Genomic DNA, 12,157 nt, shown 5'->3' with positions numbered 1-12,157 from the left:
CTTCCCCATATGCTCCACTGGCAGGGCTGGCCAAGGTTCTCCAGCATCCCTCAGTATAGCTAGATGTGCCTTTCAGTATAACCAGTTGTGCCTCTGGTATTGTTACACCGGGTGAATGCAAATATGTGTTTTAGGCAGCTATTAGGCAGCCACCCTCGTATTAGGCAGCCCCTCATGCAGCAATCTGTAAATAAGTCCTTTAAACACCAAGCCGCGATCCAGTGTATACGGCAGTACAGGGCTGATTGCAGAGCTGCAGAGGATCCTGCAGCAGCGATCGCCGATGGATCCAGGGAGGTGAGGCCTGCTTTTCTTTACAGAATTTATTTACAGATCAGGGCATAAGGGAGAGAGTAATAATCAATGCTATTGGCTATAGCATTGACCATTCATCCATGCGGGGTCTGCTAATTGGCTAGGGGAACACATGTTCCCTTTCACCAATTAGTGCTGAAGCAGGCTGTAAGGTGAGTGTGCCTGATCGTCCACTGCACTGCTTCTGGCACAGAACATATATCTACGTCTTTCTGGCATGGATGAAGTCCCAGAGGACGTAGATATACTGTAGTGGGGGGAAAGTGGTTACTGAGCCTTAAAGAGAGCCCGAGGTGGGCTCAAAAAATAAAATAAAATGCGGTCTACCTAATCCGCAGAGCTGAGCGGATCAGGTAGCCGCAAAAACCGCCGCTCCCCACCACTCCTGTGAGCCACAATGTCCCACTTTCACTTGTGTGACCCCTGGGTCACGACACTGCACTGAGAGACTGTGTTTCTCTCATAGCGTGCAGGGAGGCGGGGGAACGGCAGGAGGCGTGGCCAGGGGAGAGAGCTGCCTGATGGCAGCTCTGGAAACCCTGTAAGAACGCCTCTGGCGGGCGTTTTAAACAGGGAATTCCTCTCCCCTCTGTTTACCTCCGAGTTAGCGACAAATCTTGTCGCTAAACTCGGGGGGCTACTATAGCGTGGCGGTGGGGGGGGGGCAGAGAGCAGCTGTTGGGGGACACAGAGCCATGTCATTAGGCAGAGAACATGGCTCTGTGTCCCTGTGTCCGAGATTCACCTCGGGTACTCTTTAATGTATTCATCAGTGTGTGTCTTGTTTACTTTTTCATAAGTATACATTTTTAAAATAATGTTTATTTTATTTGATTAGATTTAGGTATTGGAGACCTCTTTCCCGTGCAAGTCAACCATCTTAATGTGTGTAAGCCAAAGAGCAAGGACTCCTTTATCTATCAGCGCACTTTGCAGTTTATCTGTGATGCCCTCGCAAGCAACACAGGAACACCGTGAACTGTTAGCTCGGTCTATCTGTTTGTTTACCTCATGTTATATTGCTTTTGCCTTCCAGTCTTGATTTTAAAGCCTGGCATACAATGTACAATATTTTGTATAGATTGGATATTATATTCATCAAAATCATAAACTCTAAGAATATCTGTCAAAAGCGAAGGCCAACTTAATCTATAGTCATTTGTTTTGTCAGTCACAAATTGATCATGAAAAGCGGTTTTGCCATATTGACATGGCTGCACTCTGAGTAGGGAGACACAGGCAGGAGCGATACAAGAACAAAGGCTTCATTAGTTTTCTAATGCTTGAAACAGCACAAAGCTTGCAAGTGCGATGGTGTTGGTAATATTGGCTTTAGAGCTCTGTTGAAGTCTGATCTAATTTCAAATAAGGCAAGGTAGCATCTACCGGATCTCCATTGTTTACCACATCTCATAGTGTATGCCTACGTGAAGACTGCCAACTGTGTTACTCATAATGTGTCAGCAAACAATCCTACAATAAATTTTGTTAAGAATGCGTGCGTTGGTTTAATATTGTGAAAACTTTCTGTAAAGTGTATTATTCTACCAAGTTCATGTTCATGATGTATTATTTTATCACACTGCAGATCGCTTGTATGCTCAGTCTTTGCTGTGGTATTGTCACATTTGCTTCCAATGAAGGTTTCCTTGGCTTCTCTCCAGCTATCCAGATTAGAGTTAGAAAAGAGGGGAGCCTGACCACACAGACCACAGTGGTAATTAACATCCTAGGACTATAGCATTTTTCACACTATGCTGTCCTGGCACTGTGTACGGATGCATTGTACTGCTGGCAAGGTCACTTGCAGGGTCTGCTGCTACTCTAAAGCAGATGCCTTACATCATCTAGGAATGGCAACAGAATCTGCTACATAGAAAAATGTGTGTAGGTTGCACTACTACAGTGGTTTTCTACAGTGTGCTGCAATGGACTCAAATGGAATGTGAACTTTCCCATAGCTCATCACTGCAGTCCTTGACCCTTCCATTTCATGTCTGCTGCCGTATTTGTCAATGGCCAGGTAGATCTTGACTAGCAGGAAGTCTACAAATATTGATGTCTGGAAAGTATCGCTACTGCCAACCTGTCTCATGCTCATTACAGCCCCTGTTATCCGGAACTCAGCATCCAAAAGTCTCAACTAACCAGCATGCCTGAGGGGGATATCAGGGGCAGTGCATTTCTATTTTGCAGACTTTACTGCAGCAGAAGTGACTTGCCGATCCTCCAGGCACCGTCTTCTATACTTCATGCAACTCCTGTGGGCTTTCCGGCGTTCATATATGGATCCCAGCATGACATGTGGCCCACATCAGGTCACGTGACATGTTGTGCAAGTTGCTTCTGCTGCATGGAGGGCGAGTTTAGTGCTCTTTTCAGCTGGTTGCTCAAGCCACACGTATCTGGCATCAGGAAATACCCACCTGTGCTGTATACTGGGGATCTTGCTGTATATTGAAAACAGGCCCGGCCCTAGACTTTTTGCCGCCTGAGGCAATCTTTAAAGAAATCGCCGCCCCCCCCCCCCAAGCCGTGGGTGTGGGGGGCCGCCCGAGCTGGAGAGGATAGCGGGCAGGAAGGGGGTATTGGGCCTAGCGGCGGGGGGTATTGGGCCCCTCCCTCGCCTGGGTCCCCCGACCTCCACTACCCTCCAGCTTTAAAAAGTTACGTTGCTGCCTGCAGCTATTGTAAGAGGCAATGGGCGGGGATCCGACCCCCCTCTCCGCCGCTAGGCCCAATACCCCCTTCCTGCCCGCTATCCCCTCCAGCTCGGCAGCCCCCCACACCCACAGACGGGCGGGTGCCGTCCCCCCAGAAGTGCCGCCTGAGGCAAAAGTTTCACCCCGCCTCATGGGCAGGCCGGCCCTGATTAAAAACATTAAGGAAGCCATCCCCTACTAGCGTTGATAAGCTAGGTCAATATAATGGTCAGTATGTTTTAGACAGTTTGGGTAACTTTATACTGCTGTTGTGTGAACACTTATAAGTTAGGGTTACCATATTTTGATTTCCAAAAAAGAGGATGAACAGCATGTGGGCGTGGTCATGGGTGAGGCCAAATATACAAGACCTTAGCAGTGTGCTGTCCAACTTCACAGGCATGGAGGGCCATTTTTTTTTTCAGACCAAATGGTGGAGGGCCGGCCGCCCGCACACAAAATGCAATCAGATTCGCAGAAGATTTCCCCACAAAATGCAATGAGATTGGCAACAGGTTTCCCCACAAATGGAATCAGATTGGCAGCATATTTCTCTACAAATGCAATGAGATTGGCAGCATATTTCCCCACAAATGGAATCAGATTGGCAGCATATTTCCCCACAAATGCAATGAGATTGGCAGCAGATTTCCCCACAAATGCAATCAGATTGACAGCAGATTTCCCCACAAATGCTATGAGATTGGCAGCAGATTTCCCCACAAATGCAATCTTATTGGCAGCAGATTTCCCCACAAATGCAATCTTATTGGCAGCAGATTTCCCCACAAATGCAATGAGATTGGCAGCAGATTTCCCCACAAATGCAATGAGATTGGCAGCAGATTTCCCCACAAATGCAATGAGATTGGCAGCAGATTTCCCCATAAATGCTATGAGATTGGCAGCAGATTTCCCCACAAATGCTATGAGATTGGCACACAGGGGTGATGGCTGATTGATCCGAGCCGTGATCGGAAGGGAGGAGGAAGGGGACGGGACAGAGGTCGCAGTTTCACAGGAGTGTGGAAGTGCTGGCGTGTGCAGGCATGACGCTCTGAGCTGTACCTATGAGATGTTTCGGAAGGTCACCCGGCTGCCGCTTGCCGCCCGCTTGGTGCTCTGCCTTGGTGTTCCGCTCTGCTTGCCGCCCGCTTGTTGCTCGCTCGGTGCTCTGCCTTGTCCTGTCTACCTGTCGTTCTGTTGCCGCTTGCTGTTACTTGTTGTTACTTGCCCTGCTTTACTGCTTTACTTTAATCCTGCCTGTGTGTGCCATCTGTGTCACGTCTGATGCGTGATCTGTGTGCCGGGGATGCTGTGGGCCGTCGGCCGTCGAGTCATGAGGTACTGATCATGAGCTGGATTGCGAGCTTGATTGCGAGCCGTTTAATGAATCAGCCGTCCTGAGCGCCCCGAGTGAGTGAGTCGCTCCATGAGCCGCTCTATGAGTCGCTCCATGAGCCGCGAGCGGCCAAGCCAGAAGAGCCGATGCTTAAAGAGAATCTGTATTGTTAAAATCGCACAAAAGTAAACATACCAGTGTGTTAGGGGACATTTCCTATTACCCTCTGTCACAATTTCGACGCTCCCCGTCGCATTAAAAGTAGTCAAAAACAGTTTTAAAAAGTTTGTTTATAAACAAACAAAATGGCCACCAAAACAGGAAGTAGATTGATGTACAGTATGTCCACACATAGAAAATACATCCATACACAAGCAGGCTGTATACAGCTTTCCTTTTGAATCTCAAAAGATCATTTGTGTGTTTACCTTCTGTCCCCTTCTTCTCTCATGCACTGAACATTACAGGCTTCCTGCAGACAGCTCTGCCTGTGCCTGTGTTTGTAATTCCTCAGTATGTGTCAGCCAGCTACTTTCACAGCCTAACAGAGGAGGATTTTTATCCAGCTCTCTTCTATCACTGATAAGATAGCAGAGAAGCTGCTGGCTTATGTAAATAAAACACACACTGGAGTGTGCATAGAGGAACAGACCAGCACGGAAGAGTTGGCAGCCTTCCAGACACAGGCTGACAAGTCTGACAGGGGAAAGATACATTGATTTATTACAGAGACCGTGGTAGTACAAAGTGCTGCAGTGAGCCAGAACGGATTAGAATAGGTTTAGGAACTTGTAGGATGGTAGAAAAAACGTTGTAATTTTTGTTACAGAATCACTTTAAAGAGCCGGAATTCTCATCACTAGACTGAGTCTCAGTCTAGTGATGGGAATTCCGTCTCTTTAAGCATCAGCTCTTCTGGCTTGGCCGCTCGGCTCCCAAAGAGCCGGCTCGTGTTCGGCTCACAAACGGCTCTCTTCACTACCTACCCGGCCATTTCAAAAACCCGCCAGGACGCCCCGGACAGGTCAGAAAAAGTGGACACCTGGTCACCCTATTATAAGTACTATATTTATATTTAAAAATACAAAAGAGATGACACCGAGAGCTCAATATAGTGTAGTATGTAACGGAAAATGGACAATAAGAAATAGTACAAAATTACACTCACAAACCAGGGTTACCATGAAGGCAACCACTGTATAAGCAGGTGAGAAGATTGGACCTGTCCTCACTCACGATTAAGAAGTCGCCCTGTGTAGATAGGAAACAAGGAAATAGCCCCCTACACCAGGGGTGGATACACATATTCTGCGATGAAAACAGAGGCGCCAATAGGATAAAAATAAGCTAAATGTTTAAAAATGCTTAGAAGGCAGTGGTGGTGGACTTACCTCCTAAAAGCAGACACTGAGCTGTCAATTTCAACAAACATAAATGTATTAATATACTCCACAATACGTGCTCGCTATTTATATTTGTTTTACACTGTTGCCATTCTCAAATTTAGGTTATTAGCCTTTTCAAATGTATTAGTGGCTGTCTGCAATTTTCTATTTGTATTACTACCTGCATACTAAAAGAAATATATAATTTTATATTACTGATGATTTTTGAAATCATCATTACAGGGAACTTTAAGCAGACCTAAAATTGACAGGTCTTTATATTGCAGCATTCTTGAGGATGTCAATTATTAGAAAACAAGCAGCCTTGATAAACTTTCCTTGTAAAACATTGGACCACTAAACAGGAAATCCAGGCAGTCTTAAGGTATGTACAGACATTCAGTTACTGTCTCCAAGAACGATTGTAATTGTTCCTGGTTACAGCTTTAGCAACGGTAGCTGTACAGACATGCCGCCCAACTACAGCCAACAAGCCTGCTCTGTTTTTGGAGTGGGAAGGGGGATAAGTGGCAGATAAGCAGGAGGTTCCAAACAATAGTGGTGGTTCTTGTCAGTCATTTAGAGCAGGGGTCTCCAACCTTTTTGGATCCAAGGACCACTTTCACGCAAGATATTTTTTCCAAGGACTGGCAGACTAGGATGGTGAGGATTCAAGCACATAAAACACAATAACTTTAAATGGCTATTATTTCAAGAGATTAGGACTTTATATGGTGTACACAAGTAACACTTTTTTATACTATGCCCATTTAGGTGCTTTCTTGAAGGTAACATGTATGTAATTATGAACCTAAATTATGTTAATTACTTTCTTGACTCAAAGAGAAGGGACCCAACACCGTGTTCAGTAATTTAAGCTCTTTTATTAAGGCATCAGAATACAGCAAATAGGGCAAGTAGCGGCTTCTTCTACATTACTTTCTTGACTATCAGGGGACAAATATGTTCTAAGCTGAGATACAAGTTAAACTGCTGAATTTAAAACTGCAATGAATGGCAAAACAAAATCTTGCATCGTGGGCCAAAGACATTGAGGCCAAAAACTTATGGTCAGTGAATCTTGAAGGGAGTCTCATTTCTAAATAATACACCTAGCAAAATGTGCCTTAAATATTAAGTACCGTATAAAGAGCCACTGGCAGGTTATAAACCTCAGTGCTCTAAATGTTTGGCACAACATGCTAATTTATTTCATTGTATGTGATATTGTATACAAATAGCTGTTTTTTGGCATGAAGTACAACAGTATATATCAAAAATGTGTATACTGTACCCCTGGTACCTCAACTTTGCCTTTTTAACTTTTATTATCATTTTGATCCAAGGCTGCAGCACAATACTGAAATGTGAAAAAATGTCCCTAGCTTGGTATACATAATAGTGTTGTTCGGATCATGAACGATTCGGATCTTTGATCCGAATCTATTTTATGAGTCGATCATCCGAATCATCAAAATGAGTGATTCGGATCGCAAAAAGGGCGGGGCCAGGAGCGACACGCCCCCTCTCAGCGGGTAGCAGCGGGGTCCTGGAAGCAGAGCAGAGATGGATCGCTCTGTTGGAGGGGACTCAGGGGAGCCAGCCTTGCAGGGACAGGTAGAGGGGACATGGGTGCCACTGCCAGATATGTGTAGAGCACACATACTGGCTATAACATTCTGCCCATTACAGGCTGGCTGTTCCGTAGTGCTGCACAGTGACCACATTGGAAGCTTTTGGCTCAGCACAGCTCAGTAACTTTGCAGGCACTGTGATTGCAGCGCAATATGATCCTCCTGCACTCAGCACTAAACAGCTGCACTTCACTTCTGGGAATGCTTTCTTTCACTGTGCGACCTTTTCTTTCAAAGTACACAGATGAGCATATAGGTGAAATATATGTAAAGCATATGATTGCAGCGTGTGGGTATTACGTGCAAACATTTCTGCTCTCTGCTCGTCCCTCCTCCCTTCTCTGTCCACTCCCTGCCCTCTGTCCATCTTCTCCCCTTCTCTGTGTGTCCACTCCCTCCCCTTCTCCTGTCCACAGACCTGTCCTGCTGTTCATTTCACCCCCGAATGCTTCCGGTAGTAAAATGATCCGAGATTCGGATCAAAGATCCGGATCTCTTCAATGATCCGATTCGAATCATCCGGATCATTGAAAAGATCCGAACTTCCCATCTCTAATACATAATACTAATAGCCGCTAAAAAGGTGCCATAACTCAATGGTGGATGACCAAGGTAAGGCAGAGTTATTAAATGCTTTCTTTGCTTCTGTCTTCACAAAATAAACAGCACTGTTGCAAACTACAGAGGCAGAAGAGTCTCAATCTTCTAACTGTAATATTAAATACTTAACGCAGGGAGAAGTGAAGGCAAGACTAAATAAATTAAAAATAGACAAGGCACCTGGCCCGGATGGCATGCATCCTCGGGTCCTAAGGGAATTAAGTTCAGTTATAGATAAACCCCTTTATCTTATCTTTTGTGACTCTCTTGCAACTGGCAGAGTCCCAGTGGATTGGCGTACAGCCCACGTTTTCCCATTATTTAAGAAGGGCAAAAAATCTGATCCAGGAAATTATAGACCTGTAAGTTTAACATCAGTTGTATGCAAACTATTTGAGGGGTTACTAAGAGATACTATACATGACTTCATAGTAGAAAATAATCTTATTTCTCAGCATCAACATGGGTTTACTAAAGACAGGTCCTGTTTGACTAACATGCTCAGCTTTTATGAGGTAGTGAATGCTAATATGGATATTGGGAATGCTGTAGATGTGATATACTTGGACTTTGCAAAGGCCTTCGACACTGTTCCCCACAAAAGTCTGGTGCAAAAGTTGAGGATGCAAGGACTGGGGAAGAGTCTGTGTTCATGGATAGGGAACTGGCTAATGGACAGAAAACAAAGAGTTGTGGTCAATGGATCATACTCAAAATGGGAGACTGTTAGCAGTGGGGTCCCACAGGGGTCTGTTCTGGGTCCAGTGCTCTTCAATTTATTTATTAATGACCTAGTAGATGCAGTAGTGAGCAATGTTGCTATTTTTGCAGATGATACAAAATTGTGCAGAATCATCAACTCTCAGGAAGATAGTGTCATATTGCAACAGGATCTGGATAGGATGGCTATATGGGCACATACATGGCAGATGAAATTCAATGTTGACAAATGTAAGGTCATGCATTTTGGACGTACTAATGGTCTAGCACCATACAAAATAAATGGGATACAGTTGGGGACATCAAACTTGGAGAAGGACTTAGGAGTACTCATTGACAACAAGTTAAATAATCGTACTCAATGCCAAGCAGCTGCAGCTAAAGCTAACAAAATTTTGGGATGCATTAAAAGGGAAATAAAAACTCGAGATGCTAGCATAATATTGCCCCTGTTTAACTCTCTAGTAAGGCCACATCTGGAATATGGAATTCAGTTCTGGGCACCACATTACAAAAAAGATATTGCAGTTTTAGAGCAGGTGCAGAGACGAGCAACAAAATTGATGCGTGGGATGGAAGGTCTCACTTATCGAGAAAGGTTAGATAAACTGGGTTTATTTAGTCTAGAGAAAAGACGCCTTAGAGGGGATCTAATTAACATGTATAAATACATCAGAGGGCAATATAATACCTTGGCGGATGAGCTTTTTGTCCCTAGGCCTTCTCAAAGGACTAGAGGACATGATCTGCGCATGGAGGAAAAACGTTTTAACCATTTATTTAGGAAAGGGTTCTTTACAGTAAGAGTGATTAAGATGTGGAATGCATTGCCACAGGAAGTCGTTATGGCAAACTCTATACCTGCATTTAAAGGGGGCTTAGATGCTTTCCTTGCGTTGAAAGACATCCATGGCTACAATTACTAGGTAATGCCTAATGATGTTGATCCAGGGATTTTATCTGATTGCCATCTGGAGTCGGGAAGGAATTTTTCCCTTTAGGGGCTAATTGGACCATGCCTTGTAAGGGTTTTTTCGCCTTCCTCTGGATCAACAGGGATATGTGAGGGAGCAGGCTGGTGTTGTACTTTATACTGGTTGAACTCGATGGACGTATGTCTTTGTTCAACCAAAATAACTATGTAACTATGTAAATGCATGGATTTATCCTAGCATGTCTTCTTTATGGGATGCTAAAGATGAACTACTGTATATGTTCACTCAGGATAAAATGGAGACACAACCACACATGGAAAAATTGACAAAGCATCTTTTTGACATGTTAGAAGTTTATTGTTAATACTTACACCAAACAAAAAATCAAAAGCATTATGGAACATTTTAAGTATACTTATTGGTAGACAAAGAATAACTTGCTTGGAAAATTAAGAACACATAAGGTTTTCTAACTGGAGTTAGACATTTCTTCTATCTCCATACCCTCATAGGAGATGGTGACATGGGAAGAGGGGGGTGGGGGAGGTGGGTAGGAGTTTTGAGGATATGAGATTAATTTGTGATCCAATCTATGCTGTGTGCTGTTTTTGGATTTTGGTAACAGTGTTTTTCACTGACTCAATGGGTGTTCATTTTTTAAATCTTAATAAAATATATAAAAAATGATAATGTGTGTAATATATTATCTCTATTGTTATTACATTATAATTATATATAAAATCATAATATATTGCAACTCACTATAGTGCAGATCAGTGGGAGCCCTGCACTTGTTTCCCTGCATCTAGATGCTCCCATCTGAGGGTGATGGGGAAACAATAACACCAGAAATGTGTTGTTTATGTCCAGTCTACTCTGTAATCTTGTTTTGGTAGCTGTTTTGTCCAGGTCCTTTCCTGATCTCTTTTTTGGTGATTGCCTTTGCTGCTCTCTTCTCTGCTGGTCTTCCAGTATCCTGTGTCCTGGCTCTTTCCTGCTCTCTTCTCTGCTGCAGTTCCAGCCCCGTATGTCCAGGACCTTCCCTGTGCTCTGCTGCTCTTCCAGCCTCCTGAGTCCAGGCTCTTTCCTGCTCTCTTCTCTGCTGCTCTTCCAGTATCCTTTGTCCAGGCTCTTTCCTGCTCCCTTCTCTGCTGCTCTTCCAGCCTCATATGTCCAGGCTATTACCTGTTCTCTTCTCTGCTGCTCTTCCAGCCTCATATGTCCAGTCTATTACCTGTTCTCTGCTGCTCTTCCAGTATCCTGTGATACAATGACAGCGGCCATGTTGTTTGTAAACATTACACAGAGGCAGGCTTATCTGTATCTTGAGCCATCAGCCTAATCCCCTCTCCTCTGCCTCTGAAATCAATGGCTATTAACACCTCCCCCTCCTCCTGCCCAGACTGAGCTCCCATAAGCCCTTGCTACTGCCTTGACTCTCTGAAAACCTGTGGGCGTGGCTTTTTTAGTTTATAGGGAATTAGAGTATTAAAACAAAAACAAAAAAGTATTTGGCTTGAGGAATTCCCTATAAACAATAGGAAAGGAACACAATTATGCAATGTGTAAAAGTTCACCTCGGATCCACTTTAAGGTACTTTTCTGTTAACAATGGAAGTTATTGTTGGGGCCTAGTGGCCTAGGAATTGAAGTGGGAGGTTAGTAATAGGCAGAGGGGTGGAGAGGTTAGTGTGAGACGTGAGAGGGTGTTAGTGTTGGGCATTGGAGAGAGGGAGGTTAGTGTGAGGTAGTGGCTACAGGGAAGGTTACTGTGAGACAGAAGGGAGGTGGAAGTCTGATAATCTAACTAAAGTTGCAATTTTCATCACCCACCAGCAAGAAGCATTTACGTTTGGTGATGACCTCCACCTGTGCTCTGCCTCACACTAACCTCCTCCTGGCCTCTGACGCACGCTAAGCTTCCAGTTCTCCAGTGCCCAACTACACTCTCTCCAAGCCGTGGTGCCCCGCAAACGGAATAGCACCAAAATACAATTGGCAGAAGGAAAGAAAAAAGAGAAAACCACCATTAGAGAAAACAATGAAAAGGAGCCAAAGCAGATGAAATGCTTGTAAAAGTAAGATTACCTTGCTGTAATGGGGATTGTATTTCAAACAGATGTCCAGGCTCTTTCCTGCTCCTCTTCCAGCTACCAGTGTCTAAGCCTTCTTTTGCGCTCCTTGGTGTGTCCATGCTCTTCTCGGGGCTCTACACATATCCATATCCAGGTTCTCTGCTCCTCTGTCCTGCTCTCAGCTTTGCAGGCTGTAATGGAGCCCATGTCTTCCTTCACCTTGAGGGAAAATTCCATATTTATTTCCTTTTGAACAATCAGAATCAACTTTATTCTCCATGTGTGACAGGTGTCTCACCCAACATAGTGCAAAAAGCTGAAAGGCATAGGACACGCAGTTACATAGGTAAAAAAAAGAAGCAGTACAATAGGCCTCCAGAGATGCTGGAGGGGGAGATGCCTGGCTGTACTGCTGATCTTTCAGGCATCAATAGTGTCTGAATCACCCA

The 12,157-nt window shown here is 44.4% G+C and overlaps 1 protein-coding gene and 1 long non-coding RNA gene across 3 annotated transcripts in view; one reads left to right on the top strand and one right to left on the bottom strand.

The window, feature by feature from the left end:
* SERAC1 (serine active site containing 1) overlaps positions 1–1,812 on the top strand; it is a 197,657-nt gene extending 195,845 nt beyond the window's left edge. For both annotated transcript variants that reach the window (XM_068231859.1, XM_068231858.1), the window contains exon 17: positions 1,154–1,812. In XM_068231859.1, coding sequence (XP_068087960.1) covers positions 1,154–1,293 — 140 coding nt within the window. In that variant the 3' untranslated portion in view covers positions 1,294–1,812. The remainder of the gene's footprint in view (positions 1–1,153) is intronic.
* LOC137504003 (uncharacterized) overlaps positions 1–12,157 on the bottom strand; it is a 42,505-nt gene that overhangs the window by 21,478 nt on the left and 8,870 nt on the right. Inside the window, exon 2 of the long non-coding RNA XR_011019398.1 lies at positions 11,722–11,927. This is a non-coding gene — a long non-coding RNA (uncharacterized lncRNA). The remainder of the gene's footprint in view (positions 1–11,721; positions 11,928–12,157) is intronic.

Source organism: Hyperolius riggenbachi, chromosome 4, assembly GCF_040937935.1.
Source record: "Hyperolius riggenbachi isolate aHypRig1 chromosome 4, aHypRig1.pri, whole genome shotgun sequence".
NCBI lineage: Eukaryota > Metazoa > Chordata > Amphibia > Anura > Hyperoliidae > Hyperolius > Hyperolius riggenbachi.
This window is presented reverse-complemented; position numbering and strand designations above follow the sequence as displayed.